The sequence below is a fragment of the Sciurus vulgaris genome (assembly GCF_902686455.1).
Source record: "Sciurus vulgaris genome assembly, chromosome: 3".
Taxonomy (NCBI): domain Eukaryota; kingdom Metazoa; phylum Chordata; class Mammalia; order Rodentia; family Sciuridae; genus Sciurus; species Sciurus vulgaris.
Window position 1 is genome coordinate 34,678,000 of NC_136463.1, and position 20,726 is coordinate 34,698,725.

General features: G+C 36.2%; 1 protein-coding gene across 8 annotated transcripts in view; it reads left to right on the forward strand.

The window, feature by feature from the left end:
• The window catches only part of RAD51C (RAD51 paralog C), a 34,219-nt gene extending 15,181 nt beyond the window's left edge, over positions 1-19,038 (forward strand). The window contains exons 6-9 of one of the 8 annotated variants that reach the window (XR_013762472.1): positions 7,475-7,541; positions 8,390-8,450; positions 9,520-9,652; positions 17,235-17,310. Coding sequence is in view for 7 of the 8 variants with exons in the window: in XM_079131455.1 (XP_078987581.1) it covers positions 7,475-7,541; positions 8,390-8,450; positions 15,958-16,021; positions 17,235-17,318 (276 nt within the window). In the remaining variant the exon portion in view is untranslated. Of the gene's footprint in view, positions 1-7,474; positions 7,542-8,389; positions 8,451-8,727; positions 9,458-9,519; positions 11,216-15,957; positions 16,022-17,234 lie in introns of those variants that run through there. The other 7 variants (XM_079131455.1, XM_079131451.1, XM_079131452.1 and 4 more) reach the window with 7 other exon arrangements.
• The last annotated feature ends 1,688 nt before the right edge of the window (positions 19,039-20,726 follow it).

The window sequence follows — 20,726 nt, forward strand, 5'->3', positions numbered from 1 at the left end:
TGCTAATAATTCAAAATTGAATTTTAGGATGCTAGACACTGGTTCATTTTCTTGAATATAGACTAATCTATATAATGGATAGACTAAATACTATGAACCAGCACTGGCCGATAATACTTTTAAAAAGATAGAAATGTGCAGTCTAAACCTTTGAGTACTTGAAATATGACTAATGCCACTGAGGAATTGTATTTCTAGTTTTAATTTAATTTTAAAAAAGCCACATGTGATTAATGGCTATGAATCTGGGCATCATACCTCTAAATAAAAAGTGTGGACATAAGCAAATATTCCAGAGGCTAAAACTTAAGCAGAATGTACAGTAAGAGGTATTACTCAGCATGTTGGGAATGCTAGTTAGTCATATACTTCAGTTAATTACCAATTCAAATTCCTGCCTAACTTGTTCTAAGAGGCCTGGTATATGAGGCAAAAAATGAAGAAGTACACTTAAGGAGTGGGTGCTAAAAAAAAAAAAAAATCGTGTAATTCATTTGGTATGTTTGAGATCTAGATGAACTAGAATTATTTCTAGCTAAACAAAATTTTGGTATATTGCCACTGCAATAGAAACAGCCAAACAGCTTTTCTTTTTCTTTTTTTTTAAATCATTTTATTGTTGTTGTAGTTGTTGATTTTTTATGTGGTGATGGGGATTGAACCCAGAGCCTTAAGCATGCCAGGCAAGTGCTTTACTGCTGAACTATCTCCTCAGCTCATACAGCCTTTTCTTGAGAGCTTGTTTGGAGGTTCTAGCAGAGGAATGCAGCTGCTCATATCCTTGACTGAAGAACGATCCTCCTCTATCAGGGAAGATCACCCTCTTGGACCAAGCATGCAGCTTTGGGAGGGATGCACATGGAGAGTTGAGTTGAGGGAGGAAGGGGATACCCTTCTAGCCACCCAGAGTCAGCTGAATCAGCCCTGGTGATGAATAGGTGATAGATTTTATAGCCAGATCACCCTCACATCCTAAACAGCATTTTCTTCTTAGTCTAATGGAAATGGCTTTTTAAAAATTTGTTCTAATTAGTTATACATGACAGTAGAATGCATTTTGACACATCATACATGAATGGAGAATGAGTTCACATTTGTATGGCTGTACATGATGTAGAGTTACGTAGGTCATGTAATCATGTATGCACATAGGGTCATAATGTCCAATTCATTCTACTATGATTCCTACCCTCACATCCTCTCCCCTTCCTTCACTCCCCTCTGTCTAGTCCAGAATACCTCTATTCTCCCCCCCACCGCCTTATTGTGAATTAGCATCTGCATATCAGAAAACATTCTGCCTTTGGTTCTTTGGGATTGGCTTATTTCACTTAGCATAATATTCTCTAGTTCCGTGCATTTACCTGCACATGCCATTCTTCTTTAGGGCTGAGTAATATTCCATTGTATATGTATACCACAATTTCTTTATCCATTCATCTGTTGAAGGGCACCTAAGTTGGTTCCATAGTTTAGCTATTGTGAATTGAGCTGCTGTAAACATAGATGTGGCTTCATCACTGTAGTATGCTGATTTTAAGTCTTTGGGGTATATACTGAGGAGTGGGAAAGCTGGGTCAAATAATGGTTCTATCCAAATTTTCTTAGGAATCTCCATACTGCTTTTCAAAGTGATTGCACCAATTTATAGTCCCCCCAGCAATGTACGAGTGTACCTTTTTCCCCACATCCTCACCAACATTTATTGTTACTTGTGTTCTTGATGATTGCCATTCTGATTGGAGTGAGAAGGAATCTCAGTGTAGTTTTAATTTGCATTTGTCTAATTGCTAGAGATGTTGAATATTTTTCATATATTTATTGATCAATTGTATTTCTTCTGTGAAGTATCTGTTCAGTTCCTTAGCCTTTTTTTTTTTTTTTAGCCCATTTATTGATAGGGTTATTCGTTTTTTTGGTGTTAAGTTTTTTGAGTTCTTTGTATATCCTGGAGATTAATGCTCTGAGGTGCATGTGGTAAAGATTTTTTCCCATACTGTAGGCTCTCTCTTTACCTTATCGATTGTTTCCTTTGCTGTGAAGAAGCTTTTTAGTTTGATTCCATCCCATTTACTGATTCTTAATTTTACTTCTTGTGCTTCAGAAGTCTTGTTAAGGTAGTCAGGTCCTAAGCCAACATGGTGGAGATTTGGACCTGCTTTTTCTTCTGTGAAGCACAGAGTCTCTGTTCTAGTGCCTAAATCTTTGATCCACTTTGAGTTGATTTTTGTGCAGGGTGAGATAGAAGTTTAATTTCATTTTGCTATATATGGATTTCCAGTTTTCCTAGCACCATTTGTTTTCTCCAGTATATTTTTTTGGCACCTTGGTCTAGTATGAGATAACTGTATTTATGTGGGTCTGTCTCTGTGTCTTCTATTTTTTACCATTGGTCTACATATCTGTCTTGGTGCCAGTACCATGCCATTTTTTTTTTACTACTGCTCTGTAGTGTTGTTTAAGGTCTGGTATTGTGATTCCTCCTGCTTCGTTTTTCTTGCTAAGGATTGCCTTGGCTATTCTGGGTCCCTTATTTTTCCAAATGAATTTCATGATTGCCTTCTTTAATTCCATAAAGAAAGTCATTGGGATTTTAATAGGAATTGCATTGAATCTGTATAACACTTTTGGTAGTATGACCATTTTGACAATATAAATTCTGCCTGTCCAAGAGCATGGGAGATCTTTCCATCTTAAGGTCTTCAATTTCTTTTTTCAGTGTTCTATAGAGTTTAGCATTTGTTGTAGAGTTCTTTCACCTCTTTTATTAGATCGATTTTTTTTTTTTTTGAGACTATTGTGAATGGGGTAGTTTTCCTAATTTCTTTTTCATTGGATTCATCATTGATGTTTAGGAATGCATTTGACTTATGGGTGTCAATTTTATATCCTGCTTTTGCTGAATTCATTTATTAGTTCTAGAATGGGAAATGATTTTTTTTTTAAAGTAGGCAACTTCTGTTGCTTTTCAGAGATTTTTTTTCCCCGCTACCAGTTTCAGCTTGCTAAATAGTAAATGTCTTCTTTCTGGAGGGAAGATCAGTATTGGAAAAATATTAAAATAACCACTTTTGGCTGGGCATGGTGGTGCATTCCTATAATCCCAATGGTTTGGGAAGCTGAGGCAACAGGATTGTAGGTTAAAAACCAGCCAGCCTCAGCAACTTAGAGAGGGCTTAAGCAACTCAGTGAGACAGTGTCTCTAAATAAAATACAAAAAAGGGACTGGGGATGTGGCTCAGTGGTTGATTGACTCTGGGTTCAATCCCCAGTACAAAAAAAAGAAAAGAAAAAAAAGAATATGAACAATAGTAAATGCCAGAGAGGATTTGGAGAAAAAGGAACACTTTGACACTGTTCAAGGGATTGTAAATTAATACAACCACTAGGAATCAGTATTGAGGTTCCTCAAAAGACTAGGTATGGAACCAGCATTTGACCCGGGTGTTCAGCTCCTCAGTATTTATCCTAAAGAATTAAAGTCAGCATATTATAGCAGTACATGCATACCCATGTTTACAGCAGTGCAATTCACATTAGCCAAACTATGGAATTAATTGTAGGTGTCCATCAACAGATGAATGGATAAAAGAAAATGTGGTGTATGTATACAATGGAATTTTACTCAGCCATAAGGAAAAATGAAATATGTCATTTGCAGGAAAATAAATGGAACTTGAGACTATCATGTTAAGCAAAATAAGTCAACTCAGAAGGTCAAAGGTCATGTTTTCTTGCATGTGGAAGCTGGAGGAAAAAGGAAAAGAAAGGTGATGGGGTGATCACATGGAAAGCAAAGGGAGATCAGTAGAATAGAGGAAAAGGATCAGTGGGAGGGAAGGAGGGAGGCAAGAAGTGCTGGGGCAGGAATATTGGTCAGATTATATTGTTACACTGTGTGATGTACTAATATGTAACAACAAATTCCACCATTATGTATAACTGTATGCACCAATTAAAAATGTGGAGAGAAAACAATTTCTTAAAAAAGCAAGGGGGTGGGGTGCTGGGGATATAGCTCAGTGATAGAGTGCCCCTGGATTTAATCCCTAGTATCACCAAAAAAAAAAAAAAAAGAAGAAGAAGAAGAAATTACCGTTGGGGTTGTGTAGAGGGGTAGCTCATAAGTAGATTGTGTGCTTAGAATGCTCAAGACCCTAGGTTCATCCCTTGGAATCAAAAAATAAAATGATTGTCAAAACATGGAATCTTTTCCATAGGCCACTATTTCATCCAAGAGAATTAGCAATATTTTTAGCTTTGAGGGCCATCTCTGAGTACAGCAATAATGGTTAGTACTAGCAAACTATTATAGTTTTACTTTAGAATTATTTGATCTGGTCACTGAGTTTCCTACTTCTTCTGTTTGTATTATACTTTATGAAGTTAGAGCTCATATTTTTTCTCACTTGTTTTTTCTCTGTAAAATGATAAATTTCAATGCCATATTTGTCTTCTCCCTAAAAATAGAAACATTGAGGTTTTTTTTCCTCCTTCGAATAAAAATATTCTAGGGAGGCAATAATGGTAAAGAACTCTGACTCAATCTTTCTAAACCTCTAATTTCTCATATGTAAAACTGGAATAACAATCCCAATTTAGCCACGTGCATTGGTGCTACCTGTAATCTAAGAGACTCAGGAGACTGAGGCAGGAGGATTGTAAGTTCAAGGCCAGCCTCAGCAATTCAGCAAAGCCCTAGGCAACTTTGGGATACCCTGTCTCAAAATAAAAAATAAAAAGGTCTGGGAATGCAGCTCAGTGCTAAAGCACCCTAGGTTCAATTCCCACTACCCCAAATGCAATAAATAAATAAATAGTACCCATTATAGAATAGTTATAAAGATTAGATAAGATAATGAAAGTAAATTGTATTTAAGTGTCTCTGGCATGTATTCAGTACTCAGTAAATATTCGTTACCACTACTGACATTGCTGCTGTGTTCTGATTATTTTACTGACTTACAAAAAACTTGAATTTTAAAAGTAAAGTTTTTCTAATGCTTCAAATTATGAAGCTTTTGTTCTTTATGTTCTTGTTCTTTATGTATTATTTGGTTTGGTTTCTTTTATTCTAACATTTTTACAGAAAGAACTTCTCTGTTCTTATCAAGGTCATGTAATTCACAGTAGGCCACAATGGTAAGGAACCTGCAGAGTTTTACTGCAGAGTTCAACCTCTTACAGACTATACCATACCACCCCTCTACCCCTGCCCCTTCTTATCTATTAAAAAGTATTCTGATTGGGAGGCTCAGGCAGGAGTATTTTAAGTTTGATTGTCAGCCTGGGTAATGTAGACTTTGTCTCAAAATAATAAAAGTAAAAAGGGCTGGGAATGTAGCCCAGTGCTAACCTGGCCCTGGGTTCAGTCCCCAGTACTGGAAAAAAAAAAAACAAATTTTCTCTGAATGTGTAGAGCATCATGAACAAGGAAGGGGTGCAGCGTTCTTTACTGAGAGTAACACCAGCTCTTGATGTTGCTTTGCTGCAACTGTTGTTTGTCATTGATAATCATTCTTTTCTTTTTGGGGGTGGGGTGGGGATTGAAACCCAGAGGTGTTTAACCACTGAGTCACTTCCCCACCTGAGTTGCTTAGGACCTTGCTGAGTTGCTGAGGCTGGCTTTGAACACAGTCCTCCTGCCTCAGCCTCCGGAACTGCTGGGATTACAGGTGTGTACCACCACACCGGCTCATTCTCTTCTTTTGGGATCTACCAGCTCAGTTTAACAGCTGCAGTCTTTTGTCAGGTTACCTAGTTTTTCCATGTCTTAATTTCTCCTGCTCCAAAACTGACAAGATCAATATTTGTATTTATATGTAGAGCAAACAAAGTGTTACTGGTTTTGTGGCAAGCCCTTGTCGCTGGCTCTTTGCGGTTCCAAAATTCATGGATATTTGTCACCGCCTGCAGCAACAACTTGCACGGGTCTTATGGGTGGTGGAGTGGAAACTGAGGCACTTCTATCTTTCTCTTTAGTGCACTGCTTTCTTGCTTGTTTGTTTATAGAGGATAGAGGAAATGAGATTTACTTGCTTTGAGAGGAGAGAGAGACTTTGCTTATCAGAAAGAAAGAGACTTTGCTTAAGAGAGATTTTGAAAGAAGGACAGGCTTTTCTTAGAGCTTAGAGGAAGAGAGACTTGCTACGCCTCACTTAAGTTCTGCTGCTTCCCACTGGTGCGTCCTGCATTCTGTGAACTAAGGGTACGTCTACCTAAGGTGGTTTAGTGATGTGTCTCAGTTCTCCGTTATGCGATCTGCCTTCCGCTGCTGCCTGCTAGCTGCTGTGCCGCTTTTCCCTACTAGCTGCCCTCGCGCGTTTCCTAGCTGCTTTCGTGTTTGAGTCTTCTTCTACTGCTTTTCTGCTAATGGCTGCTGTCCGTCCCTACTAGCTGCTGTGTTCTTTCTTCTGGCTGCTGCCGCCGCTTTTCCCTACTAGCTGCTGCCGCGTGTTTTTCCCTCCGGCTGCTGCCGCGCGTGTGTCCTTCTACTGCTTTTCTGCTAATGGCTGCTGCGTGTCCCTACTAGCTGCTGCCACGTGTGTCGTCTTCTCTCTGGCTGCTGCCGTGCATGTGTCTAGCTGCTTTTCTGCTAATGGCTGCTGTTTTTCTGTCTCACTCCACCTACGCTTATATCACCTCCAGGAGGCGGAGAGCAGGGCCATGCCTCTTACGCAAAGATTAGGCAAGACGCTCCAAGCAGGCAATTAGTGCTCGAGAACACATGCACATACATTGTGTGCGTAGACGAGAAAATCACCTGAGTGTGCTTATGTCAGTTAACCTCCTCGCTGCCGATGTGATCAGGCGCCATCCCGGCGCCGCCAACATGGCACAGCCCCCAACAAGCCCTCAATAAATTGTAGCTAATATTGTGCTGGGTGTGGTGGTACACAACTTTAGTCTCATCAACTTGGGAGGCTGAAGCAGGAGGGTTGCAAGTTCCAGACTTGGCAGCCCTGCTTGGGGTGTAAGTCAGTGGTAGAGCATGTGGGTGAGTCCTTGGGTTACATCCCCAGTATGGGGGGGAAAAAGAAAGAAAAGAATGTTATTAGATAACTAATTTTTATGGGCAGACTTTTTTTTTTTTCTTTCCGTACTAACAATTGAATGCAGTGCACTTAACCACTAAGCCAGATCCCAAGCCCTTGTTGTTTGTTTGTTTGTTTGTTTGTTTGTTCGTTTTTTTTTTGAGACAGGGTCTTGTTAAGTTGCTTAGGGCTTCCTTAAGTTCTGAGGCTGGCCTTGAATTTGAGGTCCTCCTGCCCCAATCTCTCAAGTCATTGGGGTTACAGGCATGTGCCACCATGACTAGCCTTATGGGTATATTTAAAGAAATTTATTGGAAAAATTTTATTTTCTAAATATGTGTTTAACATTTTCTTTAGTAGTTATTGTATTGTATCACAGACAATTTACTTGATCATTTTGTGGGGAGACACCTGATTTTCTCACATTTTTGCTTTTGTAGGTAATTTTAACGAATCAAATGACAACAAAGATTGATAAAAATCAGGCCTTACTGGTTCCTGCATTAGGTAGGTAAATTCATGAGATGAGCATTTTTAGTTTGACATTTTTCTGCCTTTTCATTTTATGTTTATTGAGTGCTATAAGCTCTATGAGAACAGAGAGTATTTTGTTCATTGACAAATTTTAGCACCGAGCACCATGCTCTGAGACATTGATTGATCCTTTCACTAATTTAACAAACAAATACTGAGTATTTACGATCTGTCAATTATTCTGTCAGGTACAAATATTCAAAAGATGACTACTATCAAAACCTCACAGCCTTAGCAAAGAGGAAAGTATGAATCCATTTAAATACGTATCACACTACCTTGAATAGACTTATGACTCTGTTCCTAGCCTCAGCATGATTTTGTTAGAACAAAATACCACAAGATGTATTTCCACTGAAATCTGTAAAAATATTTTTTCGCCAGGCACAATGATGCGCATTTATTGTTCCAAGTACTTGGGGGACTGAGATAGGAGGCTCACTGGAGCCCAGGAGTTTGAGGGAATCCTGGACAACATAGATCCCATCTTAAAAAAAAAAAAAAAAAAGAATGTTAGAGGTTTTCTTTTTTTGGGGGGAGTTGAAAATGTGTTAGTCGTTAGTGGGAGAGATGACTTGGAAGACTGAAACACTGAATGATATGAATAAATTTCCTAGAAGCAAAAGAGGCTAATGATTTGTAGTATTTCCCTAGATCAGTAAAACTGTATTAATCTTAGGATGTTACTCGTGTCCCAGGATTTTTAAAACAAAGTACATTCTTATTGCATTAAATTTGATAAAGTAAGACTATATTTGGTATTCTAAGGAACTTATAGCCTAGTCAGCAAGGCAATATAAAGTTATGTTCTTTTCTTTCAGGGGAAAGTTGGGGACATGCCGCTACAATACGTCTAATTTTTCATTGGGACAGAAAACAAAGGTAGGTATAGAAAAAAGTTACTAATTGTGAATATTAGGTCAATTATGCTCAATACTTACTAGTTTCTTAGAGCTAGTTCCCAGGACAAGATTTATAGAGATTCTAAGCTAATGCTTTTGCTACCTTGTCGGCATTACTTAGACCAAATTTTTTGGAATTTTTAAATGATGGGGTGCATGCACCTGAAACAAGTAAGTGACTAAGGAATGCCACCTTCTAAAGCTCTTTGAAATTATTTATTAGCCATACATAATGAAGTGGTACTCTGTGTTCACAGAAGGAATTGAAAGAAGAATAAAATGAAGACAAAAGAAAAATTTTGAGGTTAGCTTTAGGACTAATTTATGTGGAAAATAGGATGGCTTTTTAGTTGCTTAATATAGTTCTTGTATGAAATTGTGTCTTTTTAAAATTTTTTTGTATTATCCTGCTTTTATTACCCCGTTACTTACCTGCCTTTCACAAGTATTGTTCTTTAAAATAAAATCATGGCAGCATGAAACCTTTGTGTTTGTTTTTAAAGCTGCTGAGCTATTGAATGAACCAGCTTTCCTTTTCTTTAAAATAGGCCATTGAAAGCTATGAAGTCTTTTATTTTGTACTTCCAAAAATGTCAGATTCATGCCAGCCTTTCTGCCTTGTGATTAATTGGCATAACCTACAGAGGAAACTGAGGCAGTATGTGGGTAAAGGTGGAATAGTCACCTAAATACATATTGGGCCTAGTTAGTGATATTTTCTGTTTTTGTTTTTTTTGTTGTTGTTGTTTGTTTTGTTTTTATTTTATTTTATTTTTTTTGTAACTTTTGTTTACTTTTATGTGGTGCTGAGGATTGAATCCAGTGCCTCACACGTGCTAGGCAAGTGCTCTACCACTGAGCCACAACCCCAGCCCGTTTTTTTTTGTTTTGTTTTGTTTTGTTTTGTTTTAAGCTGCATTTGTTTGTTCTAAAACTGAAAAAAACATGCCTAAGTTAGGTTTTACTGACACTGAGTTCATAGCAAAACTAATTACACTTGTGCATACATATTTTACATTGATTCATGCAAGTTTTTGTCCCCTTGAAAGATTAGCATTTCCAACTAGGCATGGTGGCACACATCTGTAATCCCAGCTACTTGAGAATCTGAAGCAGGAGGATTGCAAGTTTTATGGCAACCTTGGCAACTTAGCAAGACCCTGTCTCAAAATTTAAAAAGGGGTGAGTGCGTAGGGGACTGGAGATGTAGCTTACTGGTAGATTGCCTTAGGACTGGGGGGAAAAAAGAGAGATGGTATTTCCAAAGAGCTCAGGTAACTGTTTTTCCCATAATATTGTCAGTTTTCCATTGACAGAATAACCTGAGAAAAACAATTTAAAGGAGGAAAGATTTATTTTGGCTCACAGTTTCAGATAATTCAGTTGTTGCTTGGTCCCCATGGCTTTGGCCTTCTGATGAGGAGAACATCATGGCATGGTGTTGTGGACCAAATCTGCTCACCCCTTGGTGGCAAGAAGGGGGCAGGGGGAAGCAGCTGGGGACAAGATGTAGTTTTTAGGGGCATGTCCCCAAGGACCTACTCCCTTCAATTAGGTCCCACCTACTACAGTTTTTACCACCTACCAATATCCATTCATCTGTGAATCCATCAGTGAGTCAACTCATTGATGAAGTTAGAGCCCTCATGATCCAGTCACTTCTGAAAATCCCTATCTCAGCATTGGGGACCAAGCCTTTAACACATGAGCTTATGGGGGACATTTCAGATTCAAGTAAAACTAATGTGAAGTGTTTCACAATTGACTATTTCCCCCAAATTCTGTAAATAAATTATTGTATGCTTATTGAGTATTAATTATCCAAAATGCTTGGGACCAGGAGTGTTTTGGAATTTTTTGTTTCTTCAAATTTTAGAATATTTGCAAATACATGATGAGATGTCTTAAGAATGGGACCCAAGTCTGAGCACAATTTGTGTCTTAATATGCATAGCTGGATGGTAATTTTATACAAGTTTTCATAATTTTGTAGCTGAAATGAAGTTTCATGATATGGAATTTTTCTGCTCAGCATCATGTTGGTGCTCAAAAAATTTTGCATTTTGTAGAAGTTTGGATTTTCAAATTGGGGATGCTTAACCTGGACTAGATTCACAAAATTCTCTTCTTAGCAACAAATCCTATTGTAGAGACTTGGTAATAGTTTTCCAGCTGAGAGTTTTTTAAAAACATATTGCTTATACTTCCCCAGATTTAGGCTATTCTGTAAAGTACATACAATTATATAAACATTCTTAGGAATTCTCCTCGAACTGGGCAAATACTGTACTATGAAATTTTCCCTATATCCTATCCTATTTTGTGCATGCTTGCTTGTGCTAGGTATTTTCTAAGAAGTTCATGTTAAACATTTCAAGTAATCTTTTCAATAACTCTTTGAAAAATCCAGACCTTTTAGTATTAAAAGTGAGGGAACCAGCCTGGGGATGTGACTGAGGGATAGAGTGCCTGTCTAGCATCTGCAAGGTTCTGGATTTCATCCCTAGAATGGGGGGGGGGACCCACAAAGCAAAAAACCCAGAAAGTTTAGTTAAGTAGTAAATAACAGCTTCCTTCTGTTGAATATTTACTGTCCTTTATTATACAAAGCACTGTATATATGTATAATTTCATTTTATTTTTTAGAAACTATGAAGTAGGTAGTATTATCCACATTTTATAGCTGACTATAATACAGTCTGTTCCTTTTTTTCCTATAACAACTGTTTCTAGAAGGTAATTATAGTATTGTGTAGCTCTTATTTTCTTTTTTAGGTAAAATCCTTTATTTCATGCCAGGTGTGGTGGCGCATGCCTGTAATCCCAGCAGCCTGAGAAACCAAAGCAAGAGAGAGGATTGTGAGTTCAAAGCCAGCCTTAGCAACTTAGCAAGGTCCTAAGTGACGTAGTGGGATCTTGTTTCTAAATAAAATATAAAAAGGGCTGGGGATGTGGCTCAGTGGTTAAGTGAGTTCAATCCCCAGTACTAAAAAAAAACCAAATTCCGTGTTTCTACACTTTTTTTATTTCTAGCCATATGATAAGTAATATGCGTACTTTATAATAATCAGAATAAGTTGACTTCATTTAGCAGAATTAAAATAATTTTGTTCTTCATTATTCGAAACCAGAATTTTCAAGTTCTTAAAATTGAGTGAAATTTCTTTTTTTTTTTTTTTTTGGACAGGGTCTCAAGTTACTTAGGGTTCCACTAAGTTGCTGAGGCTATCTTCAAACTTGGGATCCTCCTCCCTCTGCCTCCTGAGCCGCTGGGATTACTGGCATGCACCACCACTCCCAGCTGCATGAAATAAATCTTTGTGTCCTGGGAAGTTGGGCCCTTTTGTTGTCACCATCAGTTGAGTACCTGGGATTGAATTTGAGGCCTCATGTGTACTGAGCATGTGCTCTACCACTTGAGCTTCACTCTTCACCCCAATGTTGCATGAAATATATGCTTTTAAATTTTTAGTTTCTCTTGAAAGGATGGAAACAGAAACATATCAGAGAAAAAGTTATAAAAATTAACACTCTTTATTTGAGATAAACTGAAAACCTGACAGGTGAGGTGGCACATACCTGTAATCCCAGCTACTTGGGTGACTAAGGCAGGAGAATAGCAAGTTCTAGACTGGTCTTGGAAATTTAGTGAGATCTTATCTCAAAATTAAAAATAAAAAGGACTGGGGATGTGGCTCAGTGGTAGAGTGCCTCTGGATTCCATCCCTAGTACCACCAAAAAAAAAAAAAACAAACCCCCCCCCCCCCAAAAAAAAAAAAAAAAAAAAACCCTGAAAACCCTTAAATACCCAAATTTATATTGGGAATTGAATTTAGATACACCATGAACCCCAGCCCCCATCCTTAACCAGTAACATCTGATCTCTAACTTTTACCTAATGATGGAATAGTATTCCAGAAGTTCTTAAAAGAAATGCTTTTGTCTGTGTCCTTATTATGTGGGTTTTCCTCTAATTTGCATATTCATGATAATATGAGGCCAAGATTATTCAGAATTACAGTACTCTTTGCCAAGAAGATCTGGTGGTAGAGTGGAGTAATATATCAACACCCCCACACAGTGTTTCATATGTGTGCTCAGCTTTAGAGCACAAATTGTGCTTCTGTCTTGTTTCTTCCTGACCCAAACTATGTAGTTCAGCCATATGTTAAGCTTCATCTCAGTTGGGGCCTTGAGCCAAGTGATTCTTTGGTTCAGTTTCTTGTTTAAAAAGATATCTTGATACCAGGCGCAGTGGCACATGACTATAAATTTCAGCAACTGGGGAGACTGAGGCAGAAGGATCATAATTTTGAGGCCAGACTTGGCAGTGTGATAAAACCCTGTTTCAAAATTTAAAAACAAAACAAAACAAAAAAGGACTGGGGATGTTGTTCAGAGGTAGAGCCCTGCTGAGTTCAATCCCCAGTACTGTGTGGGTGTGTGTGGGTGGGGACTCGGGGGTATATTTTGAGATGTAGATATGACATATAAAAGCTTAGTTTCACCTAGAAATTTGAGGTGGATTGCCAACCTGAAATCTTTTTTAAAAAAATTTTTTAGATGTAGATGGACACAATACCTTTATTTACTTATTTTTATGTGGTGCTGCAGACTGAACCCAGTGCCTCACACATGCTAGGCAAGCACTCTTCCAGTGAACTAAAACCCCAGTCCTCATTTAGGATTCTTAATGAATGTGTAAATACTTCTTAAGAGATTAGTACTGTTTTAATAATTTTCTTAGAAAAGTCAAAGGCACTGAGTACCTTTTTGGACAAACTGGGATTTGAGGTGATTTAAGGTATTAAATGTTCAGGGTAGCTAATTTTTGTTTTATTGAATCAAAAAGTAATTATCGAGGACTAGGGATGTAGTGCTATACTAGGGCATTCGCCTAGCATGCACAAGACACTGGTTTCATTTTCCAGCACTGTTTAAAAAAAAATAAAAGTGATTATCTTAGTATTTATTCATTAACAGTAGAATATCAAGGCCTGTATGCCTGTAATCCCAGCTACTCAGGAAGCTGAGGGTGTTAAGTTGTAATTCTAGAGAACATGACATTTTGGATTCTGATGTTTTCATCCTGAAAGCACAAACCTAGAACAGAAAGCTATTGGACCGTAGTTTCTAATTGCTTTTCTTTTGCATTATGTTTGAGGAGAGGGACAATTTTGAAACTAGATAACAAATCTTAACCAAAATGTCTTTTTTGAATTGACTTAAAAAACAAATCAATGTTGTATTGTGTGCAAATAAATAATTCTCATAACCCTGAAAGTCTATGATTTACTTCTCTAAGTTAGAATCTATTTTTTATTTAGTTATATTAGTTTTTTTAATGACATTTAAGTAAACACAAAATTTTCCATTTTACCTTTCCCCCCACCAGTTCTGGGGACTGAACCCAGGACCTCTCACAAGCTAATTAAGGGTTCTGTTTTAACACTGAGCTACATCCTCAGCCCTTTTTTTTTTTTTTTTGAGCCGAGTTCTCATTAAGTTGTCCAGACTGACCTGGAACTCGTGTTCCTCTAAGTAACTAACTCATTTTAGCCTTTAATGTTTTGTTTTGTTTTGTTTTGTTTTGTTTTGTTTTGTTTTGTTTTGTGTACCGGGAATTGAACCTGCGGGTGCTATATCACTAGAGCTATATACTCTTAGCTCTTTTTCTTTTTTCTTTTTTTTTTTTTAATTTGAGACAGAGTCTGCTAAATTGCCCAGGCAGTCTTTGAACTTCCAATCCTCCTGCCTGAAACTTCCTAGTCATAAGTATCAAAAGTATGTTGTACCACGCCCAGCTTATTTTTATCATTCTCATTAGAATTTTATTTTTTATTTATTTTTGGTACTGGGGATTGAACCCAGGGGCACTTTTTCCTGTGAGCTACATTCTCAGTCCTTTTCATTTTTTGAGACATGGTCTTGCTAAGTTACTGTGACTGCCCTCAAACTTGGGGTTCTCCTGCCTCAGCTCAATCCTGGAATTATGTATGGACCACTGCATTAGTCAATTTCCTTCCCTTGTTTTATGTGTGTGTGTGTACTATATACATATATACTATATACATATATATAACTATATACATATATAGTTAGTGATCTTTTTTGTTCTAATTAGTTTTACATGACAGTAGAATGCATTTTGACACATCATACATAAATGGAGAATAACTTCACATTCATCTGGTTGTACATGATGTAGAGTTACACAGGTCATGTAATCATATATGCACATAGGGCCATAATGTCCAATTCATTCTACTGTCATTGCTACACCCATGTCACTTCCCCTCCAATTTCCTTCCTTAAAAAATTAAGATCAAATTGTATTCTATGTGTATATATACCACGTTTTGTTTATTCATCTGTCAGTGTACACTTGAGTTGCTTCTGTCTTTTGGCTATTGTGGATAAGTTCTGTCTGTTTTAAAGTAAAATTTTAAAAGCCCTTTAAAGTTTTTCTGTTAACATTATTTGAATATAATAAGATCTTCCTGCCTCAACCTAATGAGCTGCTGGGCTTCTAGGCATGTACCACTGCTCCCAGCTAGGATTTTATTTCTTAACTACTTTCAGCTTTCAGTTTTGCTTTTTACTTTGCATGGTACATAATAAAATTCTACCTAAATAGATCTTGTTCTGTCGTGACAATGATTTTTCTTCATAATCATTTTAAAACAGTGCATCTTCCTATCTTATTTTTTTATTTTCTAAAAACACATAAAAATACACAAATATTGCAGAAAGATTGGGAAACATAAATATGTAAATAAATAACTTTCAGCTTGTAATAATAACTATTAGCTTTTTTTTCCCCCTTTAGTACTAGAGATTGAACTCAGGAGGCACTTTATTACTGAACTGCATTCCCATCCTCTTCCCTTGGTGGAGTAGCTGGGATTACATGTTTGCCACTGTGCCTATTAACTTTTTGGTTGTTGTCTTATTACACTTTTTCAGTAGACGTCTCATACACATACACACACACACACACACATATATATATGTAAATGGGATCATGCAGCATAATTTATATTATTAATAATTTCCTGTCATTATTACTGTTCCTTTTTAGCATAAGTAGTATCTTCATCGTATCTAATTTATTTTAGTCATGGGATTTTTCTTTGTTGCTTTGAAATTTTACTTATATAAACAACTATTGTTATAATAATTATTACATGCATAAATGTAGGTATTTTTTAGGGGATTTTTTTTTTTTTTTTTTTTTAAAGTGGTAGAGTCTTGAACTGACCTTGAATTCCTGGGGTCAGGTTATTCTCCCACCTCTGCCTCCCAAGTAGCTGGAACTCAAGCATGTGCCACCTTCCTTAGCAGGGGATATTTTTTATATTTCTTTCCCTTCTGTGTCTGTAAGAACAGAATAATTAAATTACATTGAGCTAGCATAAATTATGAAATCAGTCATATGAAGTAATTAATTAAAGTTATATGTTTGTATATATTCTTTTTCTCTAAGCAGGTTGGCAACATTGTACAAATCACCAAGCCAAAAGGAATCCACAGTACTGTTTCAGATCACAGTCAGTATTTTTTGATTAGTGGGATTTTGGTGTTGGTGGGCAGTAATTATCTGAAGAGATCATTTACAGATTGCTTTTGTTAACTTCTGTAGGCAGCAAACATATTTGAGGACAGCTTTTGATGCTTAGAACATCCCCCAAGTAGTTGTATATACAGAATTTTATAGTCATAATTGGACTAAAATTTATTCTTAAGAACAGAGGAAATACTTATTTTGGGGTAGTATGTTCCATGGCATATGTAATGTCAGTATATTAAAGATTTTTAAAGTGAAAGTTGTTGGAGAATTTCAGAAAAAAATACCAACATTACTCTTTTTTGGTCTGTAGATATTATAGATCTATCATAGCCACCAAATATAGTACACTTTAAAATGTTAATTTTTCTGTGAATTAACATCATAGAACATACATATTTGGCTGAAATATGCATATTTATCAACATTGCTGAGCCAAGTATATCTTGGCATCTCATTTTTTATAAGGACAAAAACAGAAATGGAGATTCTGCAGCTGAATTAACCACTTAATTTTTGCACTACCCAGGTGCATTTGAAATAGCCTATTTGGGAAACATTTAAATATTTAATTGTGAAAACTTGTAAAGTACCTAAGAATTAGAACAAACTTCTTTTCACTTCTTCCAACATAGCTACCATAAAGTTTGTGAGGATTGTTCTTTTGAGAACTTCTGGGTTTTTTTGTTTTTTTGTTTTTGTTTTTGCGGTGGGGGGTTGCTCAAGAGCCTCATCACTGAGCAAACCTACAGTCCTAGAAGACTTTTGTTTTTTAAGTACCAGGGATTGAACTCAGGGGCACTTGACCACTGAGCCCTTTTACCAGCCCCTTTTAATATTTTATTTAGAGACAGGATGTTGCTAAGTTGCTAAGGCTGGCTTTGAGCTTGCAATCTTTCTGCCTTGGCCTCCCAAGCCGCTGGGATTACAGGAGTGTGCCACCTTGCCTGGCTTAAAATATGTTTTTATAATGTAGTTTTTTTTTTGTATGTGTGTATAAATAAGTATATTATAAAAGAACTTAATACAATACTGGGTTAGGCTATTCATCAGACTTATCCTCATCATTCACAATGGTTAATAAATTCTATCCCAAGAACAAAGTAGCTTTCTTATCAGTTACTTAAAAATATTTGCCGACCAGTCTTTATTTTAAATGTTCTTAAAACATATTTGTATATTTTTTCATCTTGCAGCCTCAGGGATTTAGAGATGCTATTGCCACAGAAGGATCATTGAGTACCCGGAAAAGGTCACGAGAACCAGAGGAAGAACAGTAACCCCAAAACAAATCTAAAGTGTACAGATATATTGATGTGAAATTCATTGTTTGAGTAGTAGACTCATTACTTTAAAATATAAACACATACAGTAATATGAATGAATCAGGATTATATGAAGTAAACAGGAAAAGTACTTACGGAATGTGATTCTCTGAAAGAGGTTTTCTAAAGCAGTCTTCCACAATTACATTTTACTTCGATTTCATTTTCAGTAGCATTCAGTAAGATGTGATATAGGTATTACATTTTCCAAATGTGGAAAGCTGCTCTCATGTGACCAATCTGAATCTGACATTCAGACTAGTAAATTTCTTTCCCAATTGCCTAGAAATTCATAGGAATAAAAGATTTTTTTCATATTCTTATTTGTTCTTCTCTTTTTTTTAAATAATTTTTTTAGTTGTAAATGGACACAATACCTTTATTTTATTTATTTATTTTTATGTGGTGCTGAGAATTGAACCCAGTGCCTTATATGTGCTAGGCTCTACCACTGAGCTACAACCCCAGTTCTCAATGTAGTTTTGATAATTCTTTAAAATAACCTGTTTTTATTACCGTAAAGAGAAACTATGAGTCAGCATATCCTGTTTAGTTTTATGGGTAGGATACAAATTTTAGATGATCAAACTGATTTTAATGAATTCGATTCTAAAATTTAAACCATTTGTTTGTTATTTTATAAAGTTAAAGATTTCGATGCTGTTATCTCATCTAGAAATTGTTTAAAACATTTCAGAGTAAGCTGATAAGCCTGCAGTTATTTATCTCTAATTTTTGAAGCATTTTGTGATCCATTCTAGAATTCTAGAGGTATTAATATTTTCCTTTGAATAATCTTAACCCTGCTTGAATAAATTAAAAATTTGGATTGTTTGAGTGTTTTCAAAATGCATTTATAAAATTTACTTACTGGTTTCCTGTGGGAAAAGAAAGAAAAGAAAAATTTTTTTTCCTTTTGGATGCTGGGAGTCAAACCCAGGCCCTTGCCTATGCTAGGCAAGTGCTCTACCACTGAGCCACAATCTCAGCTTCCTTAACTTTGTTGGTTGTTTTTGTTTTGGTACTGGGAATTGGACTTGGAGCACTTTGCCACTGAGCTACTTCCCCAACCCTTTTTGTTTATTTTAAGACAGGGTTTCACTGAGTTGCTTAGGGCCTTGCTGGTTTGCTGAGGCTAGCTTTGAACTTTGAATCCTGCCTCAGCCTACTGACCCTCCTGGATTACAAGTGTGCACCATGCCTGGCTGGCCTCAGTGAGTTACTGATATTACAGGCATGCACTACCACACCTGGCCTCCTTAGTTTTTTGAAAGCTTAATTTTTCAATGATTATTATTTCTTTTTCAGTTTGTAAACTTTTCCCCTAGCATTTTCTGTTATTTGGTTTTAATTCATGATGTGACTTTATACCTATTATGCCCCGTTTATATAAGCTTGCCACCTAACGTTAGACCAGTAAATTAGTTGAAGTCTTACTTTCTGGCAGATAAGTGATTTCATGTAGGTTTCATCTTGTAGTTAGTATGATACATTTAAAAGATATATTACCTTACTCAATTTCATGCCATTGCTGTGATCCTTCTTTCTGGTGATTTTTTTTTTAAACATACATAAATATTGGTGTAGTTTGGATCTTAATTGTCCCCAAAGGTTCATAGGGGTAATTGCTGTTGGGAGGTGGTAGAAATTAAGAGGTGAAACCTAGTGAGAGATCTTTTTTTTTTTTTTTTTTTAAATACCAGGGATTGAACTCAGGGACTCTCAACACTAAGCCACATTCTAGCCCTTTATATTTTGAGACAGGGTTTCACTAAGTTGTTCAGGACCTCGCTGAGTTGCTGAGGCTGGCTTTGAACTTGAAATCCTCCTGCCTCAACTTCTTGAGCTACTGGGATTATAGGTATACACCACTGTGCCTGCCATAGTGACAGATCTTTATGTCATTGAAGGGATGCCCCAAAGGAAACTGTGGGACCCCAGTCTCTCTTTTTTCTTCTCTTTTGTTTCTTGACCATGAGGTGAACAGTTCTGCTCTGCCAGCTGCTTTTGCCATTGCCATCCAGCACCCCCCAGAGATATGATAGGTCCTCCTGATCATGGACTGAACCTCCAAAACTGTGTGCCAAAATAGCCCTTTTTAAAAATAAGTTGCTTATCTCAGGAGTTTGTTTATAGTATTGGAAAGCTAACACAAATACATTTGCACACATACACAGAAAAGATTTCCATTTTTTTTTTTTTTTTATATCAGTTCAGTATTTTACCATTCCTTGGCCACAGTACAACACAGGCCATTTAATACAATCTAAAAATTATTCATTCTGGAAAAAATAAATACTAGAAATTTAAATTTTGCTCTTTGAGAAACCCTTTCTATACTTATATACTTGGAAAATCAGTTTGACTCTCAGTAAGTTATTAAAGGTATAAAATATAATAAAGTATAGAATTAAAAGTTCACATAACCTAATTCAGGATTTTGTTTTATTTAGGATAGAACTTAACATTTCAAATGCAGATAGAGATCTATATTGCTGGATAAAACAAATGATCACACCAGTGTCTTTCATCATAAATTTAAGTTTTTTTCAGATGTGCTTATGTGTGTACATGTTTATATAGTATTTTGTTATTTATGAAAGAGTTTTACATCATTCACCTCTGTAAGATAGAGGTGATAGTTTGGCCTGTCTGCTTTTTTCCTTCCTTCTTTCCATCTATCTATCCAATGCTTAACACATTCAACTACTATTGGTTGAATGTTTCAAATAAGATTTTTACTTTTTTATTGTGGCAAAATAGCCATAACATAAAATTTGCCATTTTAACCATTTTAAGTATACACCTAATTGACATTAATTATATTCATGGTGTTATGCAACCGTCACTAGTATTTCCAAAACTTTTCATCACGCAAAACAGAAACTGTACACGTTAGGTAATAACTTTTTATTCTTCTTTCCTCCAACTCTTGGTAATCTTTCATCTACTTTGTTTTTATGAATTTGCCAATTGTAAATACTTCATGTAAGTAGAATAATATAGTATTTTTTCGTTTGTGTCCAGTTCGATTCTGCATGATTTTAAGGTTTGTCCATATTGTGGCATGTATAAGAACTTCATTCCTATTTATGGCTAAATAATATTCCATTTTATGTGTATATTATATTTTATTTATCCATTCATCAGTTGATATTTGGAGTATTTCTAAAGTGTTTTAATAGTTTATAAGTTTACATAAAATAATGCCTTTGTTTTCTGAACCTTTTATGAACTTTTATTGCTAACCAAGTTTAGGGAAGTTGACTTAGCTTTGGTATATTTTCAAGGTATTCTACTTGCTTGAATTTTAATCCTAATTCATTTTCATTCTGTAGATTAGCTATTTTTATTTTCTCTCCA